At 39.9% G+C, this 23,094-nt stretch overlaps 1 protein-coding gene and 1 pseudogene across 1 annotated transcript; one reads left to right on the forward strand and one right to left on the reverse strand.

The window, feature by feature from the left end:
• Positions 1-2,586: 2,586 nt before the first annotated feature.
• On the forward strand, positions 2,587-22,919 carry LOC112463378. Its single transcript, XM_025029787.1, has 23 exons — positions 2,587-2,927; positions 3,968-4,076; positions 4,406-4,565; positions 4,894-6,492; positions 6,897-6,983; positions 7,897-8,080; positions 8,319-8,768; positions 9,002-9,220; positions 9,499-9,974; positions 10,468-10,905; positions 15,877-16,100; positions 16,208-16,531; positions 16,691-16,935; positions 17,107-17,553; positions 17,630-17,762; positions 17,845-18,365; positions 18,503-19,978; positions 20,053-20,493; positions 20,709-21,061; positions 21,131-21,285; positions 21,454-21,666; positions 21,756-22,011; positions 22,101-22,919. Exons 1-23 carry the CDS (start codon positions 2,592-2,594, stop codon positions 22,207-22,209), a joined length of 8,955 nt encoding a protein of 2,984 aa, XP_024885555.1. The 5' UTR covers positions 2,587-2,591; the 3' UTR covers positions 22,210-22,919.
• LOC112463389 lies at positions 15,020-15,139 on the reverse strand (annotated as a pseudogene).
• Positions 22,920-23,094: the final 175 nt, after the last annotated feature.

The following is a 23,094-nucleotide window of genomic DNA, read 5'->3' on the forward strand; positions in this document are numbered from 1 at the left end:
AGGCGTAAAATCTTATAAATGCTAATTCTAGATACGTTTAATGTTGGATAGAACTTGGATATTAATTGGGGAAGACAGTTTAATCTGTGACATAGAGTTTTGAAATTTTAGCATAATAGAATTACTGAATAAATAACACGAAGTACATTAGTAATATTACGTATATAAAATAGTGAAAAACAATGTGCAAAATGTGTGTACATATATTCTTTTACCATGGAGCTTCTAAAAGCTAATCGAGAGAAAGAATAGCGTTGAAGATTCGAGTACATCACGGAAGAGGTCGAAATCAGGGGAGAGTGACAACTGGGACCCAAGAGAGGGCCGGAGATTTCCTGTCGGAAATCGAAGTTATTTCGCCGTTCCGGGAAAAAGAAGAAGAAAGTTAGTCCATCGAACGAAAAAAGGATACGCTAGTCGAAGGTCGGGCCATGGAGGCGGCGGCGATGGAGGAGTAGGAAGAGATGGAGAAGGACGAGGATAAGGATGAGGATGGGGAGGACAGGCGGGTGGAAAAATAAGGCCCCTTTCCGCGGAGCGGACCATGCTGGCCAGTACTTGATACCATCTGTGTGCTCTCTCGACAATAATAGTATGGACCGAGAAATATGTGCGCGAGGCGCCGTGGGTTCTCTCCGACGTTTTGAGGGCGAAGAGGAAGAATGGCGTGGAGGGGAGGAAGAGAGAAAGATTGTGATGGCTTCGTGGAGAGGATGCGTGAAGGCGCAGGGGGGAGGAGGAGACGGAGGAAGAGGGAGAGGGAGCGGAAAGAACTCGTGTGCTCTCCTCCGGTGCACATACTGGAGCCCCACGGATGAGGCGAGTCCCCGCGATTGGCGGAGAGTGGTGGGGCGGCGCGCAACGAGCGAGGCCTCGCTGCCCTGCCGGCTGGGTCCGCTCTTAGATGATCATCCGGAGACACGGCTGATGGGGCCAGTAGGGGCCCCAGAAATTCCAACAAGGACGGGGCATAATGCGCGACTCAAGGTCGGTTCTACTACCGACGGCAAGGCCCCGACGGATGCGACCACGTTCAAGCAGGGTCGTACCGTGACCTCGCCGGATCTCCTCCCCGCCCTTCCCTTTTCCCTTCTCTTTCCTTGCCCTTCCATCGCGTCCCTTCTTCATGCCTCGTCCTACCTCTCCCTCATCCATTCGTCCTCATCCTCCGCTGTTCCTCAGCAATTCTGGCTACCCTCTCGTCCACCTTTCTCTGCTTGCTCCTGTCCTTATAGCTTGCGCGCGCGCGCAGTCCCCACCAATGACAGAATCGTGCGCTGGCCCTCAGGCGCCCTGCGCTTCTGGATTACATTGCATGCGACGACATTCCGCGGGTCTGAAAAAATAGACTCCCTCGAGCGCCAGAATAATGATAATAAACATGGACTTGGACACTTTGCACAATGAAAAAGAATTTTTGATGCTTTAATGAAGATTTTATCTTGCTCTGATATAAAAAAGTTGAATAAATATTTACGAGATTATATATTTTTATTATTATCAACTAATATTAGTTTTCATTTATCACTTTTGGACGCAATTTTACATGCATTGTACGTACGAGTGAAAATTTAATATATTTTACAATTAGTATAAGAACGAAAGATTGTTTTTTTACTTCTATCAAACAACAATATCTAGTTATATGAAATTATTTTTCTTTGAAGGATAAGCACTTCTCACATTTAAATATTTGATGATTAAGGAATATTTAACAAGTCTCAGTTCCAGGATCCATTTATAGAGCATATTAATTGATTTGCTTTTAATGCTAGAGTAAAGCATTATATTGTGCTATTTAAATTTTAAACTAGTCCTTTATAAACCAGAACTTAGAATTCGCACCGAGGTCCTGGTTGCGACAATCCTGTCGGGGCTGTGGAGGCCCGCCTTTTTACGTCGGGTAAGAAAGAGGCGCTTGAGGCCGCCGAGAAGTGAGAGAGATAGCATGAAAAATATACGATGGAGGAAGCACCTGGAATGAGAGAGGAAAAGATGAAGAAGAAGAAGAAGAAGTAGAAGAAGAAGAGAAGGAGGAAAAGGATGAAGAGGGAGTACGTGGAGCCAGTTTATGCTCCATCCCGTTGAGGAGAGGAAAGAATCTGTGTGCGTGAGTTTGCGGTAGTAGGGGCAAAAGGGGTATTGGGGGAGGGATAGAACGGATACCGTAGAGAGGGGATAGGCAGGACTGGCCGGACGATGCAAGAAGCGAAGGAAGAGAAGGCAAAAAGAGGAAAAAAGGTGGGATCCCTTAAAAATTGAGACCCACGGAGGTGGGGATCGGAATTTCGGGCCCCGTACACCGGCCAGTCTCGAGGAGGCCTTCGCGAAGATGAGGCGAGGAGAAAAGAGGAGATAGAAGAGTACACGAAAGCGCAGGAGGGCACGAGACGGGATTGAGAGGAGGAAGTGAAGAAGTGGAGAAACGAAAGGAGACGAAGAGAGAAAGAGAGAGAGAGAGAGAGAGGGTGGAAGAGAAATATAAAGAAGAGAGGAAGAAGAGGAAAAAGCGGAGGTGGAGCAGGAGGAACAGGAGGAAGAAAGGCATCGCGTAGCCACAGAGAGTGCGCGCAGTCCACCGTGTACTCGGCATGGACCGTCAGTACACTCTCTGCATACTACCGGCACATCAGTACCGTAACTACGTGGACAATTACCATCATCATCAGCAACAGCAGGCGCAAAAGCAGCAACACAGAAGTTTGCAACCTCCAACATATCTTCAGTATCAACAGCAACGCTTGATTCAGCAGCGGCAGCAACAGCAGCAGCAAGAGCAGATCTACGAAAACGTCGTATCGCAATACCGCATGAGGATGTGCTATCATAATGATTACGAGAACGACGAGCAGATACAGAGATTCTACTGGGAGCAGTGTTACCAGCGCGACGATACCGACACTACAGCATATTACTACTGCGAATATGTAAGGGCTCCACTTGGGATTACTCGATAAGAAATATTTCCAAGTACTTGTTGGAAATCGCCAGTTAATATCGAGCGTCGTTTCCTCTTTCCGAGGACGGAAATTGAGTGTATTTTAGTGCCTCTCTTCGCAACGTAAAATCACGTTCTTATCTTTCAGGAGGTGCTTCGCAAATATTAAATATTAAATAATATAAAATAAATAATATAATATAACATCATATAATATAATATTAAATATTCTTTTACGACAAAACGTGATTATGTGCCAGCAAATGTGAGCCGTCGAAATATTTTTTAGTGAGATCAATGTATCGTGATGCATTCTTTGCATAAAAAACCGTGTGGTTTTTTCGAATATTGGGAATACAGTGATGTCGCATCTGGGATCGTAAAACTGCATATAATAAGAATTTAATTATATTTTCCACGTGAAATATATTTTATTAAACACAGCATATATCGGAGATTATACTTATACGATTAAGATCAATCTTTTTTATTTTAATTATTTCTGAAAATATTATACAAAATCCAGATCCCTTTCTTCAATTATTATTTATCCAGAAAAGGTTCCTTTTATATTAAAGAAAGATAGGGAGTTGTCTCCTTGGATTTATTTTCTTGGAGGATATTTCGTTTAATCTTCTTCACTTATATTTCTTCACGTATAATCTTTTTTTATGTATACAAGTTACTATCTGACATTCTAGCGCGTGCAATTTGCACGTGATCGCTAAACAAATAATTGGAAACCGGACAGCTCGGCAACGCTGCTATTTATGGAAGTGGATTTGCCTAAATGCTTAGAATTTAAATGACTGCCGTTTAAAAGTTACATAACTACGAAAAATCTTTTTAGCGTTTATCATTTTCTTAACACATCTAATTAGTTTGTCTCACATGTTACGAGTAAAGATATTTTTGCCGATTACAGTGATTGATACCAAAACGAGTGTTACATTAAGTTATATATTGATATAAATATGAAAATTATTTGGTGATAGTTGTTCTAAAAAGGTTCAAATTCTTGTGTTATAGGCAAAGAAGGAGATCTATGACATAAAACATCAGAGGCTTTGCCTGGCGCAGGATGAGTACAATCACCTCAATAATGCCTTAACCACCCTTGGCGCATCGCGTACAAGTTGTGAGTGTGATTTAACAGAAAGTGGATTTTAATCGTTTTTTTTTTAATTAATTAGTAATTTGGATAAATTATGCGCGCTATATACGCGGTTTATATTTACGAATGCTTCGTCAATTAATTATGACTAAAAAATTGTTCCATTGATAAAACAAGATTGCAGAAATTAAGGAATTTGCTATGAATTAAGGAATTTGTTTTGATAAGCAGTTTTCGAATTTTTTGAGATTTTACGCGGTCAAATATCCGATTTGAAGTAAATTGTAACGCGAGTAGGCAGAAAAGCGTTTTCATCATCGGAAAGTGTTTGAACGGCCATTTGTGGTTCGCAGTGTGTTCCAGCTCGAGTTCCTTGAGCACCAAATACGACCCTGACCTGCTTAAATCGGACGTGGCACTCGCGAGGAGCCGAGTTTCTCGACTAAAACGAGAACTCGAGCAGATTCGAGCGGAGATGAATTGCACGCAACGAGGAGTGGATACTCTCGCCAGGTATTACGCACACGAACATTAATCGGCGACGGCCAATTTTTGTACTAAACATTTTAAGTAATTTAATCTCAATTTTTCTCCCTCCGGATTTAAGATTTAATTTAAGAATTACAAACGCATGAAAAACATTTGTATGCAAAGTTTTGACTTACGATTATTTCAGTAACTTACGTCAATAATAATTTTGATTCGTGAAATCGAAATTTTATCATTATATATCGTAGAATTATGAACCAGTCTTTTTTTTCAACTACATCAACAGTTATTTGTATAGTAATTACAATACTTGAGAGTAATTCTAATTTCTGCGATTTATTTTTTTCCACAGTGTGGAACAAAAATTGAGCAACCATCATGGTGGATGCTACAACATCATGGAGGCGCAGGCGATCATGACGGAGCTCCGCAACATCCAGAAGTCCTTGAGTTCGGGCGAGAAAGAGAAGGCTGAGTTGATGCAATCGCTCGCGCAATTAAAGGACGAACTAACAAGGTTGCAACTATGCGAGGGCAGTCCGGAAGCTAGCACGCTCAGCTTGCCGCAGGAGAAGCTCAGCACAGCCTCCCAGACCGATCTCTCGGGTGAGCTGGTACCGATTGGCACCCGGCTGGCCGAGATGGCGCGTATGAGGCTGCAATACGATGAGGCGAGAAAACAGATCCAGCATATACAACAGCAGTTGGCTGATCTCGAGGAAAAGGTGACGCCGGGTCAAACCGAGAGTGATAAGGACAAGCTGCTACTATTCCAGGAGAAGGAACAATTGCTGAGGGAATTACGTAGCATCACGCCGCGCACGAGGACGCAACAGGACATGAAGAAGATCCAGTTGGAGATTCGCAGGCTTGAACAGGACCTTAATACCGCCTTCGAGCTTTCGAACAAAACCATTACCGATCGCGTACGACTCCACGAAGAGAAGCAACTGTTACTGCAGCAACTCAGGAATGCGCTGCGCTCGATGGCGATGTTGGAGGGCCAGTTGAAAACTTTGAGCGCTAGCACATTGTCAGTGAGCAGCAGTTCCAGTCTCGGAAGCCTCAGTACGACGAGCAGCAAGGGTTCCCTCAGTTCCGGGCTCAGTTTCACGGACATTTACGGTGGTCCGCAGTGTTTGGGATCGGTTAGTTCGCAACAGGAACGACCAGTTGATATGGTTGACCTTCACAGACGCGTCGAGAGACTGTTGCGTGGTTCCGAACAAAGCAATCTCGTCGGCACACCCTCACCCGGCAGATCACAGCCCAGTCTCTCCCCAAGATCGAGTCTGTCCAGTGTAAGCCCGCCCGTGTCGCCGTTGTACGAAAACGCGCCGATGGGTCCGCCGCCCGCTTACGATCAGGTGGAGCAACAGAGAAGGCAATATCAGAGAGCAACACCTGCAGCGATGGTAACGACAACGGCGATGGCGACAGGGATTAGTGGTGCTGTCGCGTCGCACTTGGACGGGAATCACCTGGAAGACCGTTTGTCGGAATTCAGGCTGAGTCAGCAGCAAGGAGTAGCGTCGCAGCAAGAACAGTCGTGCTCTGTCAATTCGCAGGATCGTCTGAAACTCGTGGTCGGTCCCCATCCACCCGTCGAACTGCAATCGAGTAACATGTCCCAGGGTAGCGGCCTGGGCAGGCCTGGCGCGAGTGGCGCGCAACTGCAATTGCAGCAGCCACCGTCCTTGCCGCAGGAGCCACCTCCCTTGTCGCCGATCAGCGAGACGCCACCGCCTACTGGGATCAGGTCGAGGGCCAGCAGTTCCGGCACCAACACTAGATCCGTCTCTGCCGCGGTCTCTGACGAGAGCGTCGCAGGTGATTCAGGTGTCTTCGAGGCGTGCAATCGGAAAAGATTGTCCGGGCCTATCTCCGATGTGGACCCATTAGCTTCCGGCGAAATGAGCCTAGAAACGGCGCAGGTGCAGATTAAACTGAGGTACGTTTCGTTTATTTTATCTATACTATAGAATAAATAAAAATTTGCATAGAAATATTAAAATATTGTAGAGATATATTCGTTTCGCAGAAAATAATATTGCTATATAATGATTAAAAATTTATTACATTATTAAATTGCAAAATAATTTTATCAATACAAAAAATAATAAATAAAAATATTTTTCAGAAAGATTATTATAACAAACCATACAGAAATTATTTTGAAAATATTTTTTAATTTTTTATGTAACATAATTTTTTAAATAACATTTAAACATTATTTTTATTTATGTATTTAATTATGATAAATTATTATATACCTACATTAGTTTTACTTGCGTTCTTCTGATGATTCGTATTTTGAAACAACAGAACTGAAATCTCTAATTTTACAATTAACAGGTATTCGGTGAGCGACGGACTACTTCATGTTGGGATCGAACGCGCGAGAAATCTGGCCGCGCTTTTCATACCCGAAAACGCACAAGTGTGAGTACCTACATAACTTTTGTTCTAATTACTTTCAAACAATATGTTCTAAGCAATATTTTATCAATCGTCTCGGTATTCCGACCGTTGCACCGTTTACCCTCAACTCTCATTCTTCGGAAGACAAATATTTATATCTGCGATTAGTTAACATCTCGAGGTTCAACGCGCATAGACGCCGCTGATAGCTCGAACTATCCGCGCGAACGGTATCTTATTTTTAAAAATAACATCACCGATTAAATAATTTCGTTGCGCAATGTTAGATCAACCTGCCGGCGAGTTACGCAAATGCACTCGACTTTTGTCTATTCGTGCGCAATCGGCACGATCTTAATGACCCAAGTTGGCCGGCCGATCGATCACTCGCTTCCCCCTCACCCACCGACGTATCAGAAATTGGAATGTAATTATGAAATCCTTGTCGCGCACTTGTGTGTCTGGATCATTGACCAGCCGCGCGCCGCGCGTCGCGCTCACCTTCGTTACGTAAGAGCCGGCTATTATCAGCGATACCGCGTCTCGCAATTAGCTTTACAGCCACTCAGGAATTTATTCCCGCGGCCATTGTGCCCCGGCCACCGGCCATAAATTCGCGAAACGGCACGACGCATCGACGGTCGAGGAAGGGAGACAGATTAATGTATATAGTTAGGCGGGAGCGTTTGATTAATGATCCATCTTTCGTAGCGGTGAACTCACGTTTTCCAATCCCGCCGATGAATGGAAGAAGAGGGATGAAGATAGAGATAGAGAGAGCCTTCTCTTGAATTCTATTTGCTTTCGTCTGAATATCCTTTTAAAGAATAATTGATAGCCTCCGAGCGAATCCGCGACCTGAAACTGCAACTACGCATTGAAACGCCCTTTTAACCCGCGAAACCTAACGTTTTTCTCTCGCCTCGTGTTTCAGGTACATCAAAGCCGCCCTGCTGCCCATGCAACCGCCCGTCAACCACACGTGTTGCACGAAATCCGTCGTGGACCTGCGAAAGCCGACTTTCGGCGAAACTTTCCCGATCGCCGTCCCGCTCAACAAATTGTACACGAAAACGCTGCAAGTGACACTTTGGTGCACCGAGGCCGAGAAATGTTTGGTACGTATACTTTTCTCAAACTTATTTTATCAAGTCTATTCTCACTTTACTCCGTGATTATTTCAATCAATAGTGTATTACAATAAAAAATTCGAGACACCCTTGAAAAATTGATGCTTAATACTTTATTGACGAAAATGATCAAAATTTCATATTCTCCCGAACAACGACAAGTGGTTGTATATAAAACTGAGAAACAAAGTATTATCCTAAATGGTCCCTACTGATTTGATTACAGGGTTCTGCGCAAGTCTCGCTGGCAGACTTCAGTCCAGAATCTCCTAGTGTGAAATGGTACAATATACTCTCCTTCCGCTTCATGCAACCGTCCGACAATCCCGGTACCAGTACCACCGGCGTCTCAACAAGCGTCAGACTGGCGAAGCACGACAAGCAGGAGTCAGATATTTCGGTGTATAGGAGCGTGCAGAATACGAAAGAAGAGAGTAGCGACGAAAGTACGATAATCAGTTCCCAAACGTCCACCTTGACGAGGAATCAAGGCTGTGACGAGCTGCAGACAGCCGTAACGTTGAGGCTGGAAGAACTGAATTGTCTACATAGTCCGGAAGAGGAGGATGAGGACGATGGTAGTGAAAGCGGAAGCGAGGACAGCGACGAGGAAGGTATCATCGTGGAGTTTACGATGGAAGATAGGGAGGTTCTCGAGGATGTTTTGGAGCACGAAGTAAGCATTTATTTGAATTGGTTAGGAGGCGTATTACCGTGAACACTGATTAAAAGTATAATCAATGATTTAATAGGACTTAGCATTTTTTTTATCACCATGATCGACAACTTTCTGTCGAAAATTGAACTTGCGCTGAATTTTAAATTGTTTACTGTCAAGACTATAGGCATTTTATTAAGAAAAAAATCCACTTCAAATTTATTAACGATTCTGCATTTGTAACGTAACAGGAAGATGAAGAATTGAACGAGGAAGAAACGAGGCAAACGCAGGACAAGGAAACAAACACTGAATGCGTGTTTATTCCGGAACAGGGCAAGCAAAGGAAACTCTCCGCAGCTGGTGTCGCACCCGGCGCTATTCACGACGACAAGAACTCTATTGTAATCAAGAGGAGTCAAACGTTCTCGCCGAGTGCGGCCGTCAGCAGAAATCATTACATCTGTCGGGTAAGTTTCAACCTTCTTCACAATTACTTGTATCTTTGTTTTTTCCGTATAGAATTCCGTACAGAATAAGAAAGTTTACAAAATACAAATCTTTTAACTCTGGAGCTTTTTAGATACAAGAATGTATGTCTAATCATCAGCTTAAAGGTCGCAGATTTTTTGTTACTTGTTTTTCGTGAATTTGTCCATTATAATACTTTTAGATGCAAATTTCAGCATTTTGAAAAATTTCTTTACTATTGTTTATTTATGTATTTTTTGCGTTTTATTTTGTACAGCTCAATCGCAGCGACAGCGACAGCAGTATGCCGCTTTATCGCAGAGGTGGACCTTTTCAACGGAACTCGGTGGAGAGACGTTCTCTGCGATGGCGTCGACCGTCCTCCGCTCTCAGTTACAAAACCACGAAGAAGTCGTCCCATTTGCCACCGACAGCGAGGACGTCGTTGGATCTCGAATTAGATCTCCAGGCGCAGCATGCTAGACTGAACAATCTCCAAGATGAGCTTAGTAGGCTACGGGAATTGAAGCAACGGCTGGAACAAGCACGTGAGAAAGGTGACACCGACCTGGCGACGTGGCTGCTGGAAGACCAGAAATTTCAAAATCTCATAGCGCAAGCCGAAAGTGGCAGGAACGGCAAGAGCCTCGAGGATAAGAAAGTGGAAAAGATGCTGAAGAAAACTTCAAAAGAGATCTACAAGTTGAGGAAAACGAAGGCTGGGAAGGGAAAGCCCGACATAATTTCTTTCAAGTAAGTATCACTTCGCTGTAAAATTATTTTCTATTGCTATCTTTAGTCAGTGGCGTATTCTAATAGAAGATCTAACGAATGTTTAGAATTTATACTTTATTCTCTGTTGGCGAAAACATTGAAACTTTTTATGTATTATAAGATTATGTATTATGGATAAGATAATGCTAGTCTTAATATTCAATTTCTTGTTTTTTCCGGATATTACTTGACATTTTTTTCAGTTTATTTATTACCTGGATATAATATTCGAGTATCTATAACACGATAACATCTGATAATAATTTTCAAGATACTGAAGTAACCGAGTGATATCCAAAATAACTCAGATATTAACAGTGTTAATCAAAAATCACATCTTCAAGTGGAATTGGACCGCGATAAGAATTTGTAATTTTCCAACAATTTTGAAGATTATATAAGGATTAACAGGAAAAATATATTATCTTTCATAAAGATCATTTAATAAACCAGCAACGTTATCTTTTTCCAGAGAGAAGATGGCCTTCTTTACGCGGATAAATCTGAACGTTCCTGTTCTGCCACCTGAGGAGCTCGTGACCGAAGGCACGTGTCCCGCGTCATCGCACACCCACAGAAAGTACGCGTCGGAGCCAGTTGTCACCAGCACTCACGGTCTCGTGAATTCGTCGACAACGCGGCCGAACAACGTTCCCGGCGGAAGTGCATTGCCCGCCACGAAGAGCGGCGGTGTCGCGGATCGAAATGCCGCGAATGTCGTCCCCAATGAGGAGGAGGTCGCACTGTCCAACGCCGACGTGAACGCTAAAGGTCGACCGGCAACAGAGACGGGCGCGCGAAGTTCAGAGAACGGCGAGAGAGAGGATTTACCGAAATCTGCCGAGAAGAATGGCAACGGGGAGCCGAAGAGGTACGAATATGTCGTTGACCGGGTCCTCGGTGTCGAAGTGTGAAGGTCGGAAAATCGCGCGCGTTCCAAGCTGTCGCGCGACGGAGCTGCAGTTCCGCCAGTTCATAGATCTGTTCCCCTTCGAGTTTGAAGTAGCAGCAAGACGGGGAAAGACGGGAGAGAAAGAGAGATCGCGAACAGGAATCGCGAAGCCGCTGCCTCTTAACTCTGAATCCCAGGTGCCATGCGCAAATTGTAGGACGCGCGCATCAAAGAGCTCGAAAGGATAAGATGCGTCAAGGACGGATTGTCGTCGACAAATTGCGTGCTGCAAAGCTGCTGTAGCCGATGTGACCAGTGATCGCGGTGCATGTGCCAATGCTGGGTGTCAAAAGTAACAACCCCTACGACGGACGCAGCAGCGAGAATTACACGCGAACGCTAGCGCGATTATGTACATACAGAAACGTAAATTATTTAAACGATACTCTCTACGATAGGCTATTTAAATGTTTAATCCGACTCGTCCGAGTCCACGTCGCGAAATCGCGACCGCGACACCCTCGCATGTCGCGTCGTTCGTTCCCCTCTGTGCGTCGGAGCACATGACCCACCGAGCAGCTGGTCTGCGACTCGAAAATCTAACGAGAAAAGGCGGCGCCCAGGTTGACTAGCGAATTTTGCTTCGACCTCGGTGTCGCCGTTTTACAACGCGTTCGGTTTTCTAATGTTGAGTTCCCAGGTCGCGAATGAAACCAGCGAAAATATCTAAGTGTCCTTCACGCGTATCGATTCTGACGACGCAATTTATAACTCCCAAATTTAATAAAACCTTTAAAGCGGATTTTACACCTTTTTTTATCTGATTAAAATTTTATCAAATAAAATACTTCTGCTCGCTAATTTTCCATGGCAAATAGAATCAGCTGCAAACAGCTACTTTATTTCTCTTTAGTCTGAGCTATGGAATTTTCCAAATTGTCTTCGGATTGTTCTTTTTGGGAAAGTTATAGAAACAGATTGCCTTTCCAACCATCGTATGGAAAGAGAGATCATCATATGGAAGTGATCAATGTAGAAGCATTAATAGTATTTAAATTTATTAAAAAGATGACCAAAAAGGTGATCTGAAGAGAAATTATAAGGAAAAGGCGCTTAAAAGATTTGTGTCAAAAACTGGAGTAATCAGTTGGAGACATGGTGATAAGATTAGTCTTATCTCAAATACTTAAAAAAAAAACGTAGGCGTTTTTCCGAAGCTCCGGGTAGTACTTGAGGTCGTAGGTGCCAGGGAATTAGGAGGACGGAGTGATCAGCAGGAGGTCGTGGTGTCATTTTCGGCGATCTAGATGTAGAACGACATCATAATCTCTGTCTGTCTCGAATTGTCTCGAAACACTCCTCCACCAGCAGATACAACAATGTGCCTTATTGTTGAATTAGTCGCGCCAGAAAAGCGCCGCAAGTATATACAGGATATCCGATACAAGATATCGTGATACAATTGACGAGGAGATGATTCTTCTTCTCTCTTTTGCACACAATAAATGAGTGAAAAATAACTTTCTCTTAGATTATATAGTTCTTTACTGTAATATGTCTGCCTATATTGATATTGGGGTAATGATTAAATTACAGTTGTCTGTAATGAACCTCGATAGTTGTATCACGATTTGCCGGATAGCCTGCATTATCTAATCATTACATTGCTCATGTAATACCGGGGATACATGTGAGGATTCAGACAGAAGCGCGACAACCGAAAATACTCATTTCCGCAAATAAGCGACAATGTTGTGACGATTCGAATTAATCACAACTGCTTTGACTCAAGATAAGTATCTACGTATCTTATTCGAGATAAGTACCTATATATTCAATGCTAACAAGGTATATAGGAAATAATTTTTTTGAGAATTAATTACATAGACAGTTTTATGTTGCATTTGCCTTGGTCTAGCTGAATTTATTACGTCGATTTTTCATGCTATAATTTAAATTCGAAAAAAAACTTAAGTTTATCGTGATTATTGATAAATGGTAGAATGCAAACAATTCTGAAAAGTGTTTCAAAATATGCAAATTGCGTTACTTGAAACAAAACGTTCGTCGATTGCGGTATTATGATAAAGATATCGCGGAAAAGAGGAATTTCTGGATGTCGCTTTTAATAGAAACGATCGTTTTTTTAAACGGTAAAAACTTTTATAATTGGACTTCGGCGAATCTTTAATGCGTGATAAAGATAAAGAAAAACTTTTTATTGTCATTCGACACACGAATTTCTTTTTAAATAACTTAAATTTCTAATTAAAAAATTTTTTTAAATTCTTTTCTTGTTTGCATCCAAAACTCGACCGTTCTAGCGTTAATATAGGAAATAAAAAATCCTGATTCTTAATACAGATCGTTGATAGCTTGACAAGAGATATCTCCAAGGTAACGGATGCCATATTACGTGTAAATCAAGGAGCCCAAGATGTAAATGTTGGCAGTTAAAGAAAAGGAGGGTGATAACGAAAGAAAAAACCGAGAGAAAATATTTGTACATATTTTTGTATATATCGCATCGTAACGATTATATCTATGCGTCTATAAACATAAATATATATATATAAATCTATAAATCTATATATATATATATATACATAAATATATATATATTACAAACTCACTTTTTGCATTATTTAAAAATGTATTTTTATCGATGGAACGTACGTTCGATTTTATAGAGCGTCTCGTAAACCTACAAAATCATAGAGCAATTACGAAATTAAACAACGAAGTATATAATTGCCTCACACTCAAAATGCTGAACTTATTCCGCTCATGTATTTAAAATTAAAAAGTTATACATTATTATATATATATATATATATTATTTACTACCGCATAGCGCCTTACTGTATCAAAGTAATTATAATGATAATATCAATAATGATGACGTTATTAATGGTATCGCTAAGGAATGCTAAATAGGCGATAAATGTAATTTCATAAAAGAGAACATACACACGCGGTTTACACACGTACACACAACATTACATGAGACACATACTTACAGACTCGCAGGAAGAACCACAATCACAGTTTGATTTGTAAGCAACGGTTCGTATGGTAATGATTAAAAGGACAAAATACAGTATACTCTTGCCACGTTCGTTTGTGTTGAATACCTTTCTATATTTTCCGCAACCTTTCCTTGCTATATCCTAAACATGTTCAGATAATTATAGACATTTTGTTAAGTACTTAGAAGAGTTTTCAACATGTTGGATATAACGTATGAAAAAATTATTTCAAGAATGAATTCTTTCAATCTATGTATTTAATTTGGTTCAGTAATTTTATGTATTTTGTTGTCATGTAAGAGTTGTACGATGATAATTGACAGTGAACACTGATGATCCTTGATAGATCGGTTGTATATTTTGTTTATAGAAAATTTCTGTGTTTCTCAATTATTTTTTTCTTATAGTATCAATTAATCTAGGACAGTCTCTATATATGAAACTGGATAACCGTATTCATTGCAGTTAAGTTAATGCGAAATATATATCTTTATTAGTTTCTGCGTTTACCTCATTCGCCTGGCAAATGTCTATATTTTTACATTTTATCCATATAGGATCTATGTGTGACATTTAAATTGCAATTAGGATTGATTTTTTTTTTAATTGATTCCAAGTAACCATTTAATGCGCTACAATCTTGATTAATTTTAATTATGACAAGTCTTACTCTCCGATGCTAAATGGATCAAAAAAATTGGGAATGGTCTCTGCACTTGCGATCATTTTTCAATGAGGAGTTTCATTTTCTTTTTCTAGCAGTCAATTGATTTTGTGAACTCTATTTTTATCTTTGTTCTTAAATTGTCTTAAGCATGTTTTTTTTTTACGCGAGATCTTCATATATTAATTTTTTTTGCATTATGACGCTATCATATCATGGAGATGAAACTAGTATTTTCAACGTGATATGGACGTGGTGACTGATTACATGCATTCAAAAATAATTTTGTCCGGTTTTAACAAGGAGGATTAGTCAGGAATATAGCAATTTAGCAACAAAAATATAAAAATCGTTAACTGATTAATTTGTAGGGTCAAAAAGTTATTCAATATCCTCTTTTTTCCGCTATAATAAAAATGCAAAAAAAAAAAAAAATTGACGCCAACATCACACGGTGTTCCCAAGCGGTCACCCATCCAAGTACTAACCGCGCTCAACGTTGCTTGACTTCAGTGATCGGACGAGAACTGGTACACGACAACGTGATTTGAACGTTGGCGATAGATCGTATTTTCGAAAATGATTTAACCTTAACCGATTGCAAAGAAAAATGCAAAATTTGCTTACACCATCCGTCCATCCGTTCAAGTACAATAACACGTGTATATTAAAGTTTTTGCAATTGTAAATTTATGTATTGTTTCAAATTATGTATCGATATCTATCGACAGTCGATACTGTCTACTTTATTGATTTTTCTCGCCGAACGATCGTCAGAGGCCACCGCGATCGCTGCAATTGCGCCCTCTGACGTCGCAAGCGACGTATTAAATTTAAATTGTACGCACGAAGTTACTCGTAACCGTTACAAGTTCAGCGACGCGAACGGTGAAGAAATGTAAACTATTGTAAACTTTGGTGTCTGGTCACCGTCACGATTTAATGCGGGCGAGCGTGAGCATGCGATTGATGCGATTCGGAAGTAACAGTGAAGCAAGGAGGGACTCGAGGGACCAAGGTAGCGTTCGTTCACATTCCTTGGCAGTTACGAAGGTGCAGATTCCGTATATTCCGTGAAAGTGCGTGGGGCAGTCTCTTTCGAGGGTTCCGACCGTTGAACGTGTTCTTTCCTGTATCCGGATGGGGTTACGTCCCTGTCCCTTCCGCATCTGACTCGATCTGTCTGTCGCGAACGAAGGAGCATGTCGTGAGACATTAATCTCAGAAACTCTTTCTGAGATCTTACTCGAGATCTAAATGTCAACACATCATTAAAGTGTCTTGTGTATAAACGAGGAAGATCATGGAGTTGGGTAGCAATGAGAGATCACGGCACGAGCGGTGCAAGAAGGCACTGGAGGTCCGCGAAAACCCCCACGGCAAATCTAAATATTTCTGCGATCCGGACGAGAGGATGCAGAAGCTGGATGCAAGCATCAAACAGAGGGACAAGTTGGCGCAGGAATTGGTGGCTGTCAGGTCAGATTTAGCTGGCATCTCCAAGCTCAGGAGAAGCTTGGGTTCGTATCTAATTAATTTAATTGATAAAAAGATCTATTATAGATTTTAAATATATTTTTATTTCTTTTTATGTTCCTTTTTTAATATTGTGCGATTTTCATTGCAGAAGCTGCGGAATCTGAAACTCAAACGGGATCAGGAGGATCTCCATACTTTGAATATAAGTTTCCCAAGCATCATCTGCAGTCAGACAAGTTCTCCAAGGAGAAGATGGAGTTGGAGGCAAAGTTGGATGAGAAAAGGAAAGAGGCTCAAGAGAAGCAAAAAAGAATACTTGAACTGCAGGACAAGGTCAGGGAGTTCTCTCAGATGGAATCTCAGGTAGAGCAGAAAACACGGAGATTGGAAACTTCCAACAAGGAGAGAGACATACTGGAGAAAGAATTGATAGCTACAAGATCAGAATTGGCAGGCGTTAAAAGGACATTAGGTATATAAATTTAGTAACAATTTTAGCAACAAAGCTTATATATTGTCAAATTGATATAAACATTCGTGGAAAAAAGTTTATGTAGCCCACGATTGTGTTTCAATTAATATAAGACACGTTTATTGCTCGATAAAAACTTAACTGTTGTTTGTGGGATAGAACTTGAGCGGCAAGAGAGGAGAGATTTAGAAACTCGAGCGCTTGGATTAATAAGAGACGCTAAGCGCAAGTGGGAGAATGCAGAGAAAGATAAAATTGCGCAATTAAATAAGCATATCGAAGCACAAACCACAAAAATTACAGAACTATGCACAAGTAACAATGAAATGAGTTCGCGTCTGCAGAGAACAGAGTGCGAACTGCAAACTGCAAATGCAGAATTGGATAAGTTGCGTATATTTCAAGTAAGTGACATTATAATATGTAACAATATAATGATGTAACAATTAATGTAACGTAATATAATTATTTATGAAGTAACGTGTCACTACTCTACAATGACAAATTATAAATGAAAGTAAAATGTAAATTGAGGTCATCGATAATACTAATTCTCTATTAATATATGTTTATAGACACAATATAAGGAATCCTTGGCAAAGACGCGTGAGTTAAACAGACAAAGTGTTCAAGGCGTAGAAATTAAGTTAGAAGAGATGGCCACGCGCGCTCACACTCAACTGGCTGATTTGCGAGCGAAATTGGACTTTGAAGCGGCGAAGAACACAGATCTCGAGACTAGATTACGAAACGAGCAGGACTCAAACCACTGTCGCGAATCAAGACTAAATGTTGCTCTAGAACTTGCTCAAAACGAATTAAGAGATTGTCAGGAACAATTGCGTACTATACAAGCCACGTTACCGGCCAGAGACGCCGAGATTGAAACTTTACGTAAACAATTGCAAGAGAGAGCGAGACAGATAGACGACTTGAAAACGTCGGAGCAATTGCTCACAACTATGCAAGAGCAATTGGAAAGAATGAATCTTGAAAATGAGCAATTAAAGCAACAATTGCAAGTAGGTATATAAAAAGTATCTATTTTACAAAAGATTAATACGATAAAGCATCATTAATTTAAATTACTTTTCGCAGGTCACCAAGTCGGATCTAAATGAAACCATGATAAATTTGGAGCAAAGTGAGGCGCTTGCTGTAAATTTGGAGCAAGCGGCGCAGGATAAGGCCGTATTGCAAAAGAGATTACAGGACTCTTTGCAAAAGGAAGGTAAGCAAAACTATATAGAAACGAGATTATCAATCATTCCTCTTTCATATTATTCCGTCACTTAATTGTTATTTAATTGCAGAGGACCAACTGCGCAAAGTTTGCAATTTAGAGGAATTGCTGAAACGTTTGGAACATAGTGTTACGAAATTGGAAGCAGAGAATGCTACTCTTAAACAATTGGATGAAGTACCATCTGCAAGTCGCGCAGCAATTATTGAAGCCGCTGATACAAAGGTATTTCATGGACAAGAAGAAGTAGAGAAACTGAAACAGCAGCTTCAAACATTAAGAGAAGACTTAAAAGATGAAAAGCAAACGGCGAGACAAGCTCAGTTGGCTCTGTACAAAAAAGAAAAAGAATTATCAGATGCTAATTTATATAAACGTATAGCAGAGAGAGAAGCCAAGCGAGCCGAGGATAAAATAAAAATGCTACAAGAAGATAAACAAAAGTTACAGGAAAAATTAAGCGGTAAGGTAAGAGAGGAAGAGGAAAATTCTAAGAAACTATTGAAAGAATTGAATATCGCGAAGACATCATTGAATGATATTACAAAAGAGGCATCGAGGAATAAAATGCAGGCTGATTCAGCACAAAGGGTAAATATTTATATTATGTATATTTATTAAATATTTTCTTAATTTTTTGCTGAAATAAATAGAAATTCCTATAGAAAAATCCATTTTTCTAACATGCTTTTGTTATTTATTTTTAATTTATTTCTCATATTTTTCAGGCTTTGACCCAAGCTAATCATCAGATCGAGGAATTGCAATCTTCTAGCGCGTCGTTACGTAGAGAATTGGATACGGCTCGTAAGCAAATGCGATCGAATCAGGAGCGTGTCGATAATCTGAATGCCGAAAACAGACGTTTGACACAGACAATCGCTAGGCATAACGAAGAAAAAACTGAACTTGAATCTAAACTCGCAAAATTAGAACAGGATATCAAGGGCTACGAATTAAATATTGAGCTACTGAAGGAAACTTGTACAGTTCTAGAGGAACAGTTGACGGATTACGAAAGATTAACAAGTGATCATGAAACGCGCAATAATATGCTGATTCAAGTTAAAATGAAGCTACAAAAAGACTTGGAAGCCGCCGAGACAAAATTGCGTGAGGCGGAACTTGCGCAGAACGAGGAGAAAACACGAAGAATGGTAGCCGAACGTAACATCGAACAATTGGAATCTGAGACGAGTGACATAGAAAGCGAGAGAGATAGTCTTATCGTACAAAGGGACCAGTATAAGAAACTCGCTCGCGAGCTCACTATTCAAGTAGAAGAATTGACTACGAAGTGTGGTGAAATGGAATGTGATCTCTCGGAACTGAGTCGTGCTCTAGAAGCCGCTAAAGGAGAATCGAGAGTCGTGAAAGAAGAAAGCAGCGAATACTTGACGAGAGTGCACGAATTGAAAGAGGCGAATTTTGGACTTATGGCCGATCTACAGAACAGCATAGATCAAGGTCAGGCACTGAGATCAAGAATAGCAGAGTTGAACGACGTCGTGGAAGAAATGAGACAATACTATCAGGAAAGAGAGGTGAAGGCCGAAAGTACTCGGCAGCAACAAACTAAACTGATTGATTACTTGCAATTGAAATTGGAGGAATGCAGTAAGAAGAAAAAAACTATGTGCGACAAGATACTCGGTGTGAAGCAAAAGGAGAATGTGCCACCTGTGGGTATGGGCATGCCTGTGGGATATCGCGAATTGGAAAATCAACTCGCCAAAGAACGGGCGAAGGTGAAGACGTTGACGGATCAGTTGTTAATCCAGAAAGCTAGAACAGCCTCCGGATCTGCATCTGCACCTGCATCTCCGACGACGCCAGAACGCGATTGCAAGAATGTGAAGAGTGTTACGCAGACCAGTAGTTCGTTACTTAGGCAGTTATCTCCGCAGAGGATAGGACACAACATTCCGCATAGATATAATGTCGGATGCACAGATCGCATAGATATGCGCGCCGGAAAGTGCACAGCGTGTTCAGAGGCTATACAGTTCGGAAAACGTGCCGCGCTAACCTGCAGTGAGTGTCAAATCATGACGCACTTGGAATGCAAGGAATCTGTACCTGACAATTGTGGTTTATCGAGTGATTTCCCTAAATACTGTCGCAGGGATAGCGATGAGAGTTTATCGTCGATTGGAGATAGCGTCCAGACTTTGGCGATAGATCAGCCAGACAAACCAGATGCGGTAAGAAATCGAATTTTGTTTATTTCTGGTCTTATTTTTGTGGTAATTCGTTTATTCATTTGCATCTTTTGCAGGATTTACAAAGTGCTCCTTGTAAAGAAAAAGAAGTTTCTATGGAAGGATGGGTACAAGTTCCCGATAGATCAAAATTTAACTGGGAGAAGAAGTATCTGAAGTTGGAAGGATCGTGTCTGTGTGTCTACGACCATCAGCCATGTGCGGGAATGGCACCGATTAATCGTTTAAATTTAACAGAAAACAATGGATTTAATGTTTCCGAGGTGGTACAGCAGCCCGTATTAAAAACGAAAGAATCCGACATCCCATATATCTTTAGAATAGAATCGAATTCTGCGACGACTTGCTGGCCTTCGTTTAGATTGGACGTCATGGCACGGAGCCAGGCCGATAAAAGAAACTGGCTTAAAACTTTAAAAACCGTTATTGATCAAAACTCGTATTCTATATCCAACTGTAAAAAGTATCAAACTGTACTCAGATTAGAAAAACATCAGGTAAGCAGTGATAACTGATAATTTGTGCATTATATCTATTTTATGAAATCAAACACAGAAAAATGCGAGACTAGCTTCGATTTGTTTATCTAACAAAATAAGAATCAATATCAACTATAATTGCGCTTTCTTCTTTGATATAGATCTTCTTTTTTATATAAAATTCCTCGAAAGTTTCACGTTTTTCAATTTAATGTTACTCCGTTTGTTTCTAGTTGGATTTGAACTGTGTTGTGGATTTAGGCGTGGAAAATGTGCTTTTGCTGGGTGCGAAAGAAGGCCTGTTTTCATATTGCGCCTCCAAATCTCAGACACTCACTACGATACGCGGTCTCAAGCAGATACACCAACTTTCTTTACATTCTTACCTAGATCTGGCTTTAATGATAGCTGGTGAATACAGGGAATTAGTACACTGTAACTTAAGGGTACTAAAGATTAACGCGGTGGCCGCCGATTGTTCTAGACCGGCAATCAGTACAAAGAGCGTATTATCTAACTCTGATAATTGCCATCTTTACCAATTACAAGGCGATACACTATGCGCCGCAACTACATCTCATGTGATGTATGTAATTTTTAATACATATTGCTCTGTAATACAATTCTAGATATTATTTTATACATATTGATGCAGATTATTGAAATGGAGAAAAGATTCCGGGGAATTTGTCGGGCTTCGTGAACTCGATACACAGGAGCCTTGTAGCTGTGCTATATTTACTCCAAATCTCCTTATTGTAGGCTGTCATAAGTTTTTACAGATCGATCTGCAAACTTATGTCGTAAACGGTAAGCAAATACATACGCAAATAAAATTATATATTTTACACAATTCTTATACCTCGTAATTTTTCAGTGGTAAACGTATAATAATTTTTATCTAAAATTATTCTTATATAAATAAAAAATATAAATCAGAAAAAGTAACGTATAAAACGATTGACGCATTATTCGCAGAATTCCCAGAGGAAGACAATAGTTCAGTTAAAGCGGCAATATCGGGCGCAGCTAAACTTAACATATTTCCTGTTTGTGTTCTGAATATATCCAATTCATACGGCACGGTGGAGCTTTTATTGTGTTACAACACATTTGGTGTATTTGTGGATGAAAATGGTAGAAGGACTCGTGCTGTTGATCCAATGTGGAATCATTTCCCAATCGCTTTTGGTAGATATCAGTTTAGATACATATTAATGCGACGCATTAATTATACATAGAAATTATACTCTATTAAATTATTTATTATCACATTTTAGCATTCTGCAAACCGTACTTATTCATTATTCATTTCTCGTCTGTCGAGATTGTGAAACTCGATGCGGAAGCGTACAGTTCTTCGGAAAAGAGTCTCGAACGTACTTTAATCGAATTATCTAGTCCACGTTATTTAGGTACAGCTTGTTCAAAAGGAATTTATGTGGCCACTATTAATTCTTACCTCGAATTACTGAAGATAGATGGTTTTGTCGGTATGCCAACATTGAACGGCAGTTTGACAAGTCTCGACACACTGTATGTCTTTTCTTTTAAGATAAAATTATTGGCACAAATAAACTAAACATTCTAATACAACAAATTACTAACTATATTAATTTTTTCAGAGGTCAAGAGGACGAAAGTAGCTCAGAATTTAGTTTTACGTCAAGCTTAATGGAGGCTTTAGACGGGCAAGGGAAAAAAGTACACTTCGCTGGAGTACACAAATATTAAAATAGATCTTGTATATGAACATTTGATTTAATCTCAAAGTCTCTTGGCTTAGAAGTTATCTCTTGGCTTAGAAGTTGTATGCGTACGTTTATAAAGCAGCAATTACTATGAAGAAAAACTATGTCTGTAGAACAAACGAGTTTAAAGTGGAATAGTATCTAATTTATAATTAGTTATTGTGCTTCTTTAACAGAACATAAACGCTTCATTAAAATAAAGGACATATATGTTATATATATTTATTTAATGAAGATCTCAGATACTTGCCATATTACTAACCCTCTGATCGTTAAATTTTTCTTCTGTACGCGGTCAATCTTGCTCTTATTTAATTTATTGATTTATTAATACATAAATAAATTTGTTTACATGATATTATTAAATGTACTTATTGATTTATTTATTTATAAACGTTTTTAAGACGTTTGTAACTTGATATATCAAACAGAATGTCTTAAATATTGTCGATGTGTATTAATAAAATTTATGTTGAATAAATTCAATGCATTGTAAACAATCGGAGGGTTAAAGATCAAATAATACGCGGTTTTTATTCGTATTAGAATTTCAAATTCAAATGGTCGTAACATTAAGCTTTATTTTTTTCTTAAAGTACAATCGCGAAAAATATATAAGGCTAAGTTTTATCTATAAGTACGAAGCGTAACTGTACTTATATGATTATATTATGTAAATTAATATTAATACGATAGCGGCATAATATTATAATATATTAACAATTCGTTGATAATTATAATATATTCTTTATATATCAAAGTAAAACTTTTGTATTTTTATAACTTAGTCTAAAATGTGAAGACAATAAAGATATATCTTAATTACAGTACATTGCGTATTATGTCACTGTCGGTTTCTGAAAAATAA

This window comes from Temnothorax curvispinosus, unplaced genomic scaffold, assembly GCF_003070985.1.
Source record: "Temnothorax curvispinosus isolate PA1 unplaced genomic scaffold, ASM307098v1 QBEX01013138.1, whole genome shotgun sequence".
NCBI classification, from domain to species: domain Eukaryota; kingdom Metazoa; phylum Arthropoda; class Insecta; order Hymenoptera; family Formicidae; genus Temnothorax; species Temnothorax curvispinosus.

Excerpts from the sequence above, each read along its gene's own strand:
- LOC112463378 (XM_025029787.1), top strand. The coding sequence starts at position 2,592 with ATGGACCGTCAGTACACTCTCTGCATACTACCGGCACATCAGTACCGT. Across the intron at positions 8,081-8,318 it reads CCGAGGCCGAGAAATGTTTG|GGTTCTGCGCAAGTCTCGCT; the intron begins GTACGTATACTT and ends ATTTGATTACAG. Across the intron at positions 18,366-18,502 it reads AGGCTGATTCAGCACAAAGG|GCTTTGACCCAAGCTAATCA; the intron begins GTAAATATTTAT and ends CATATTTTTCAG.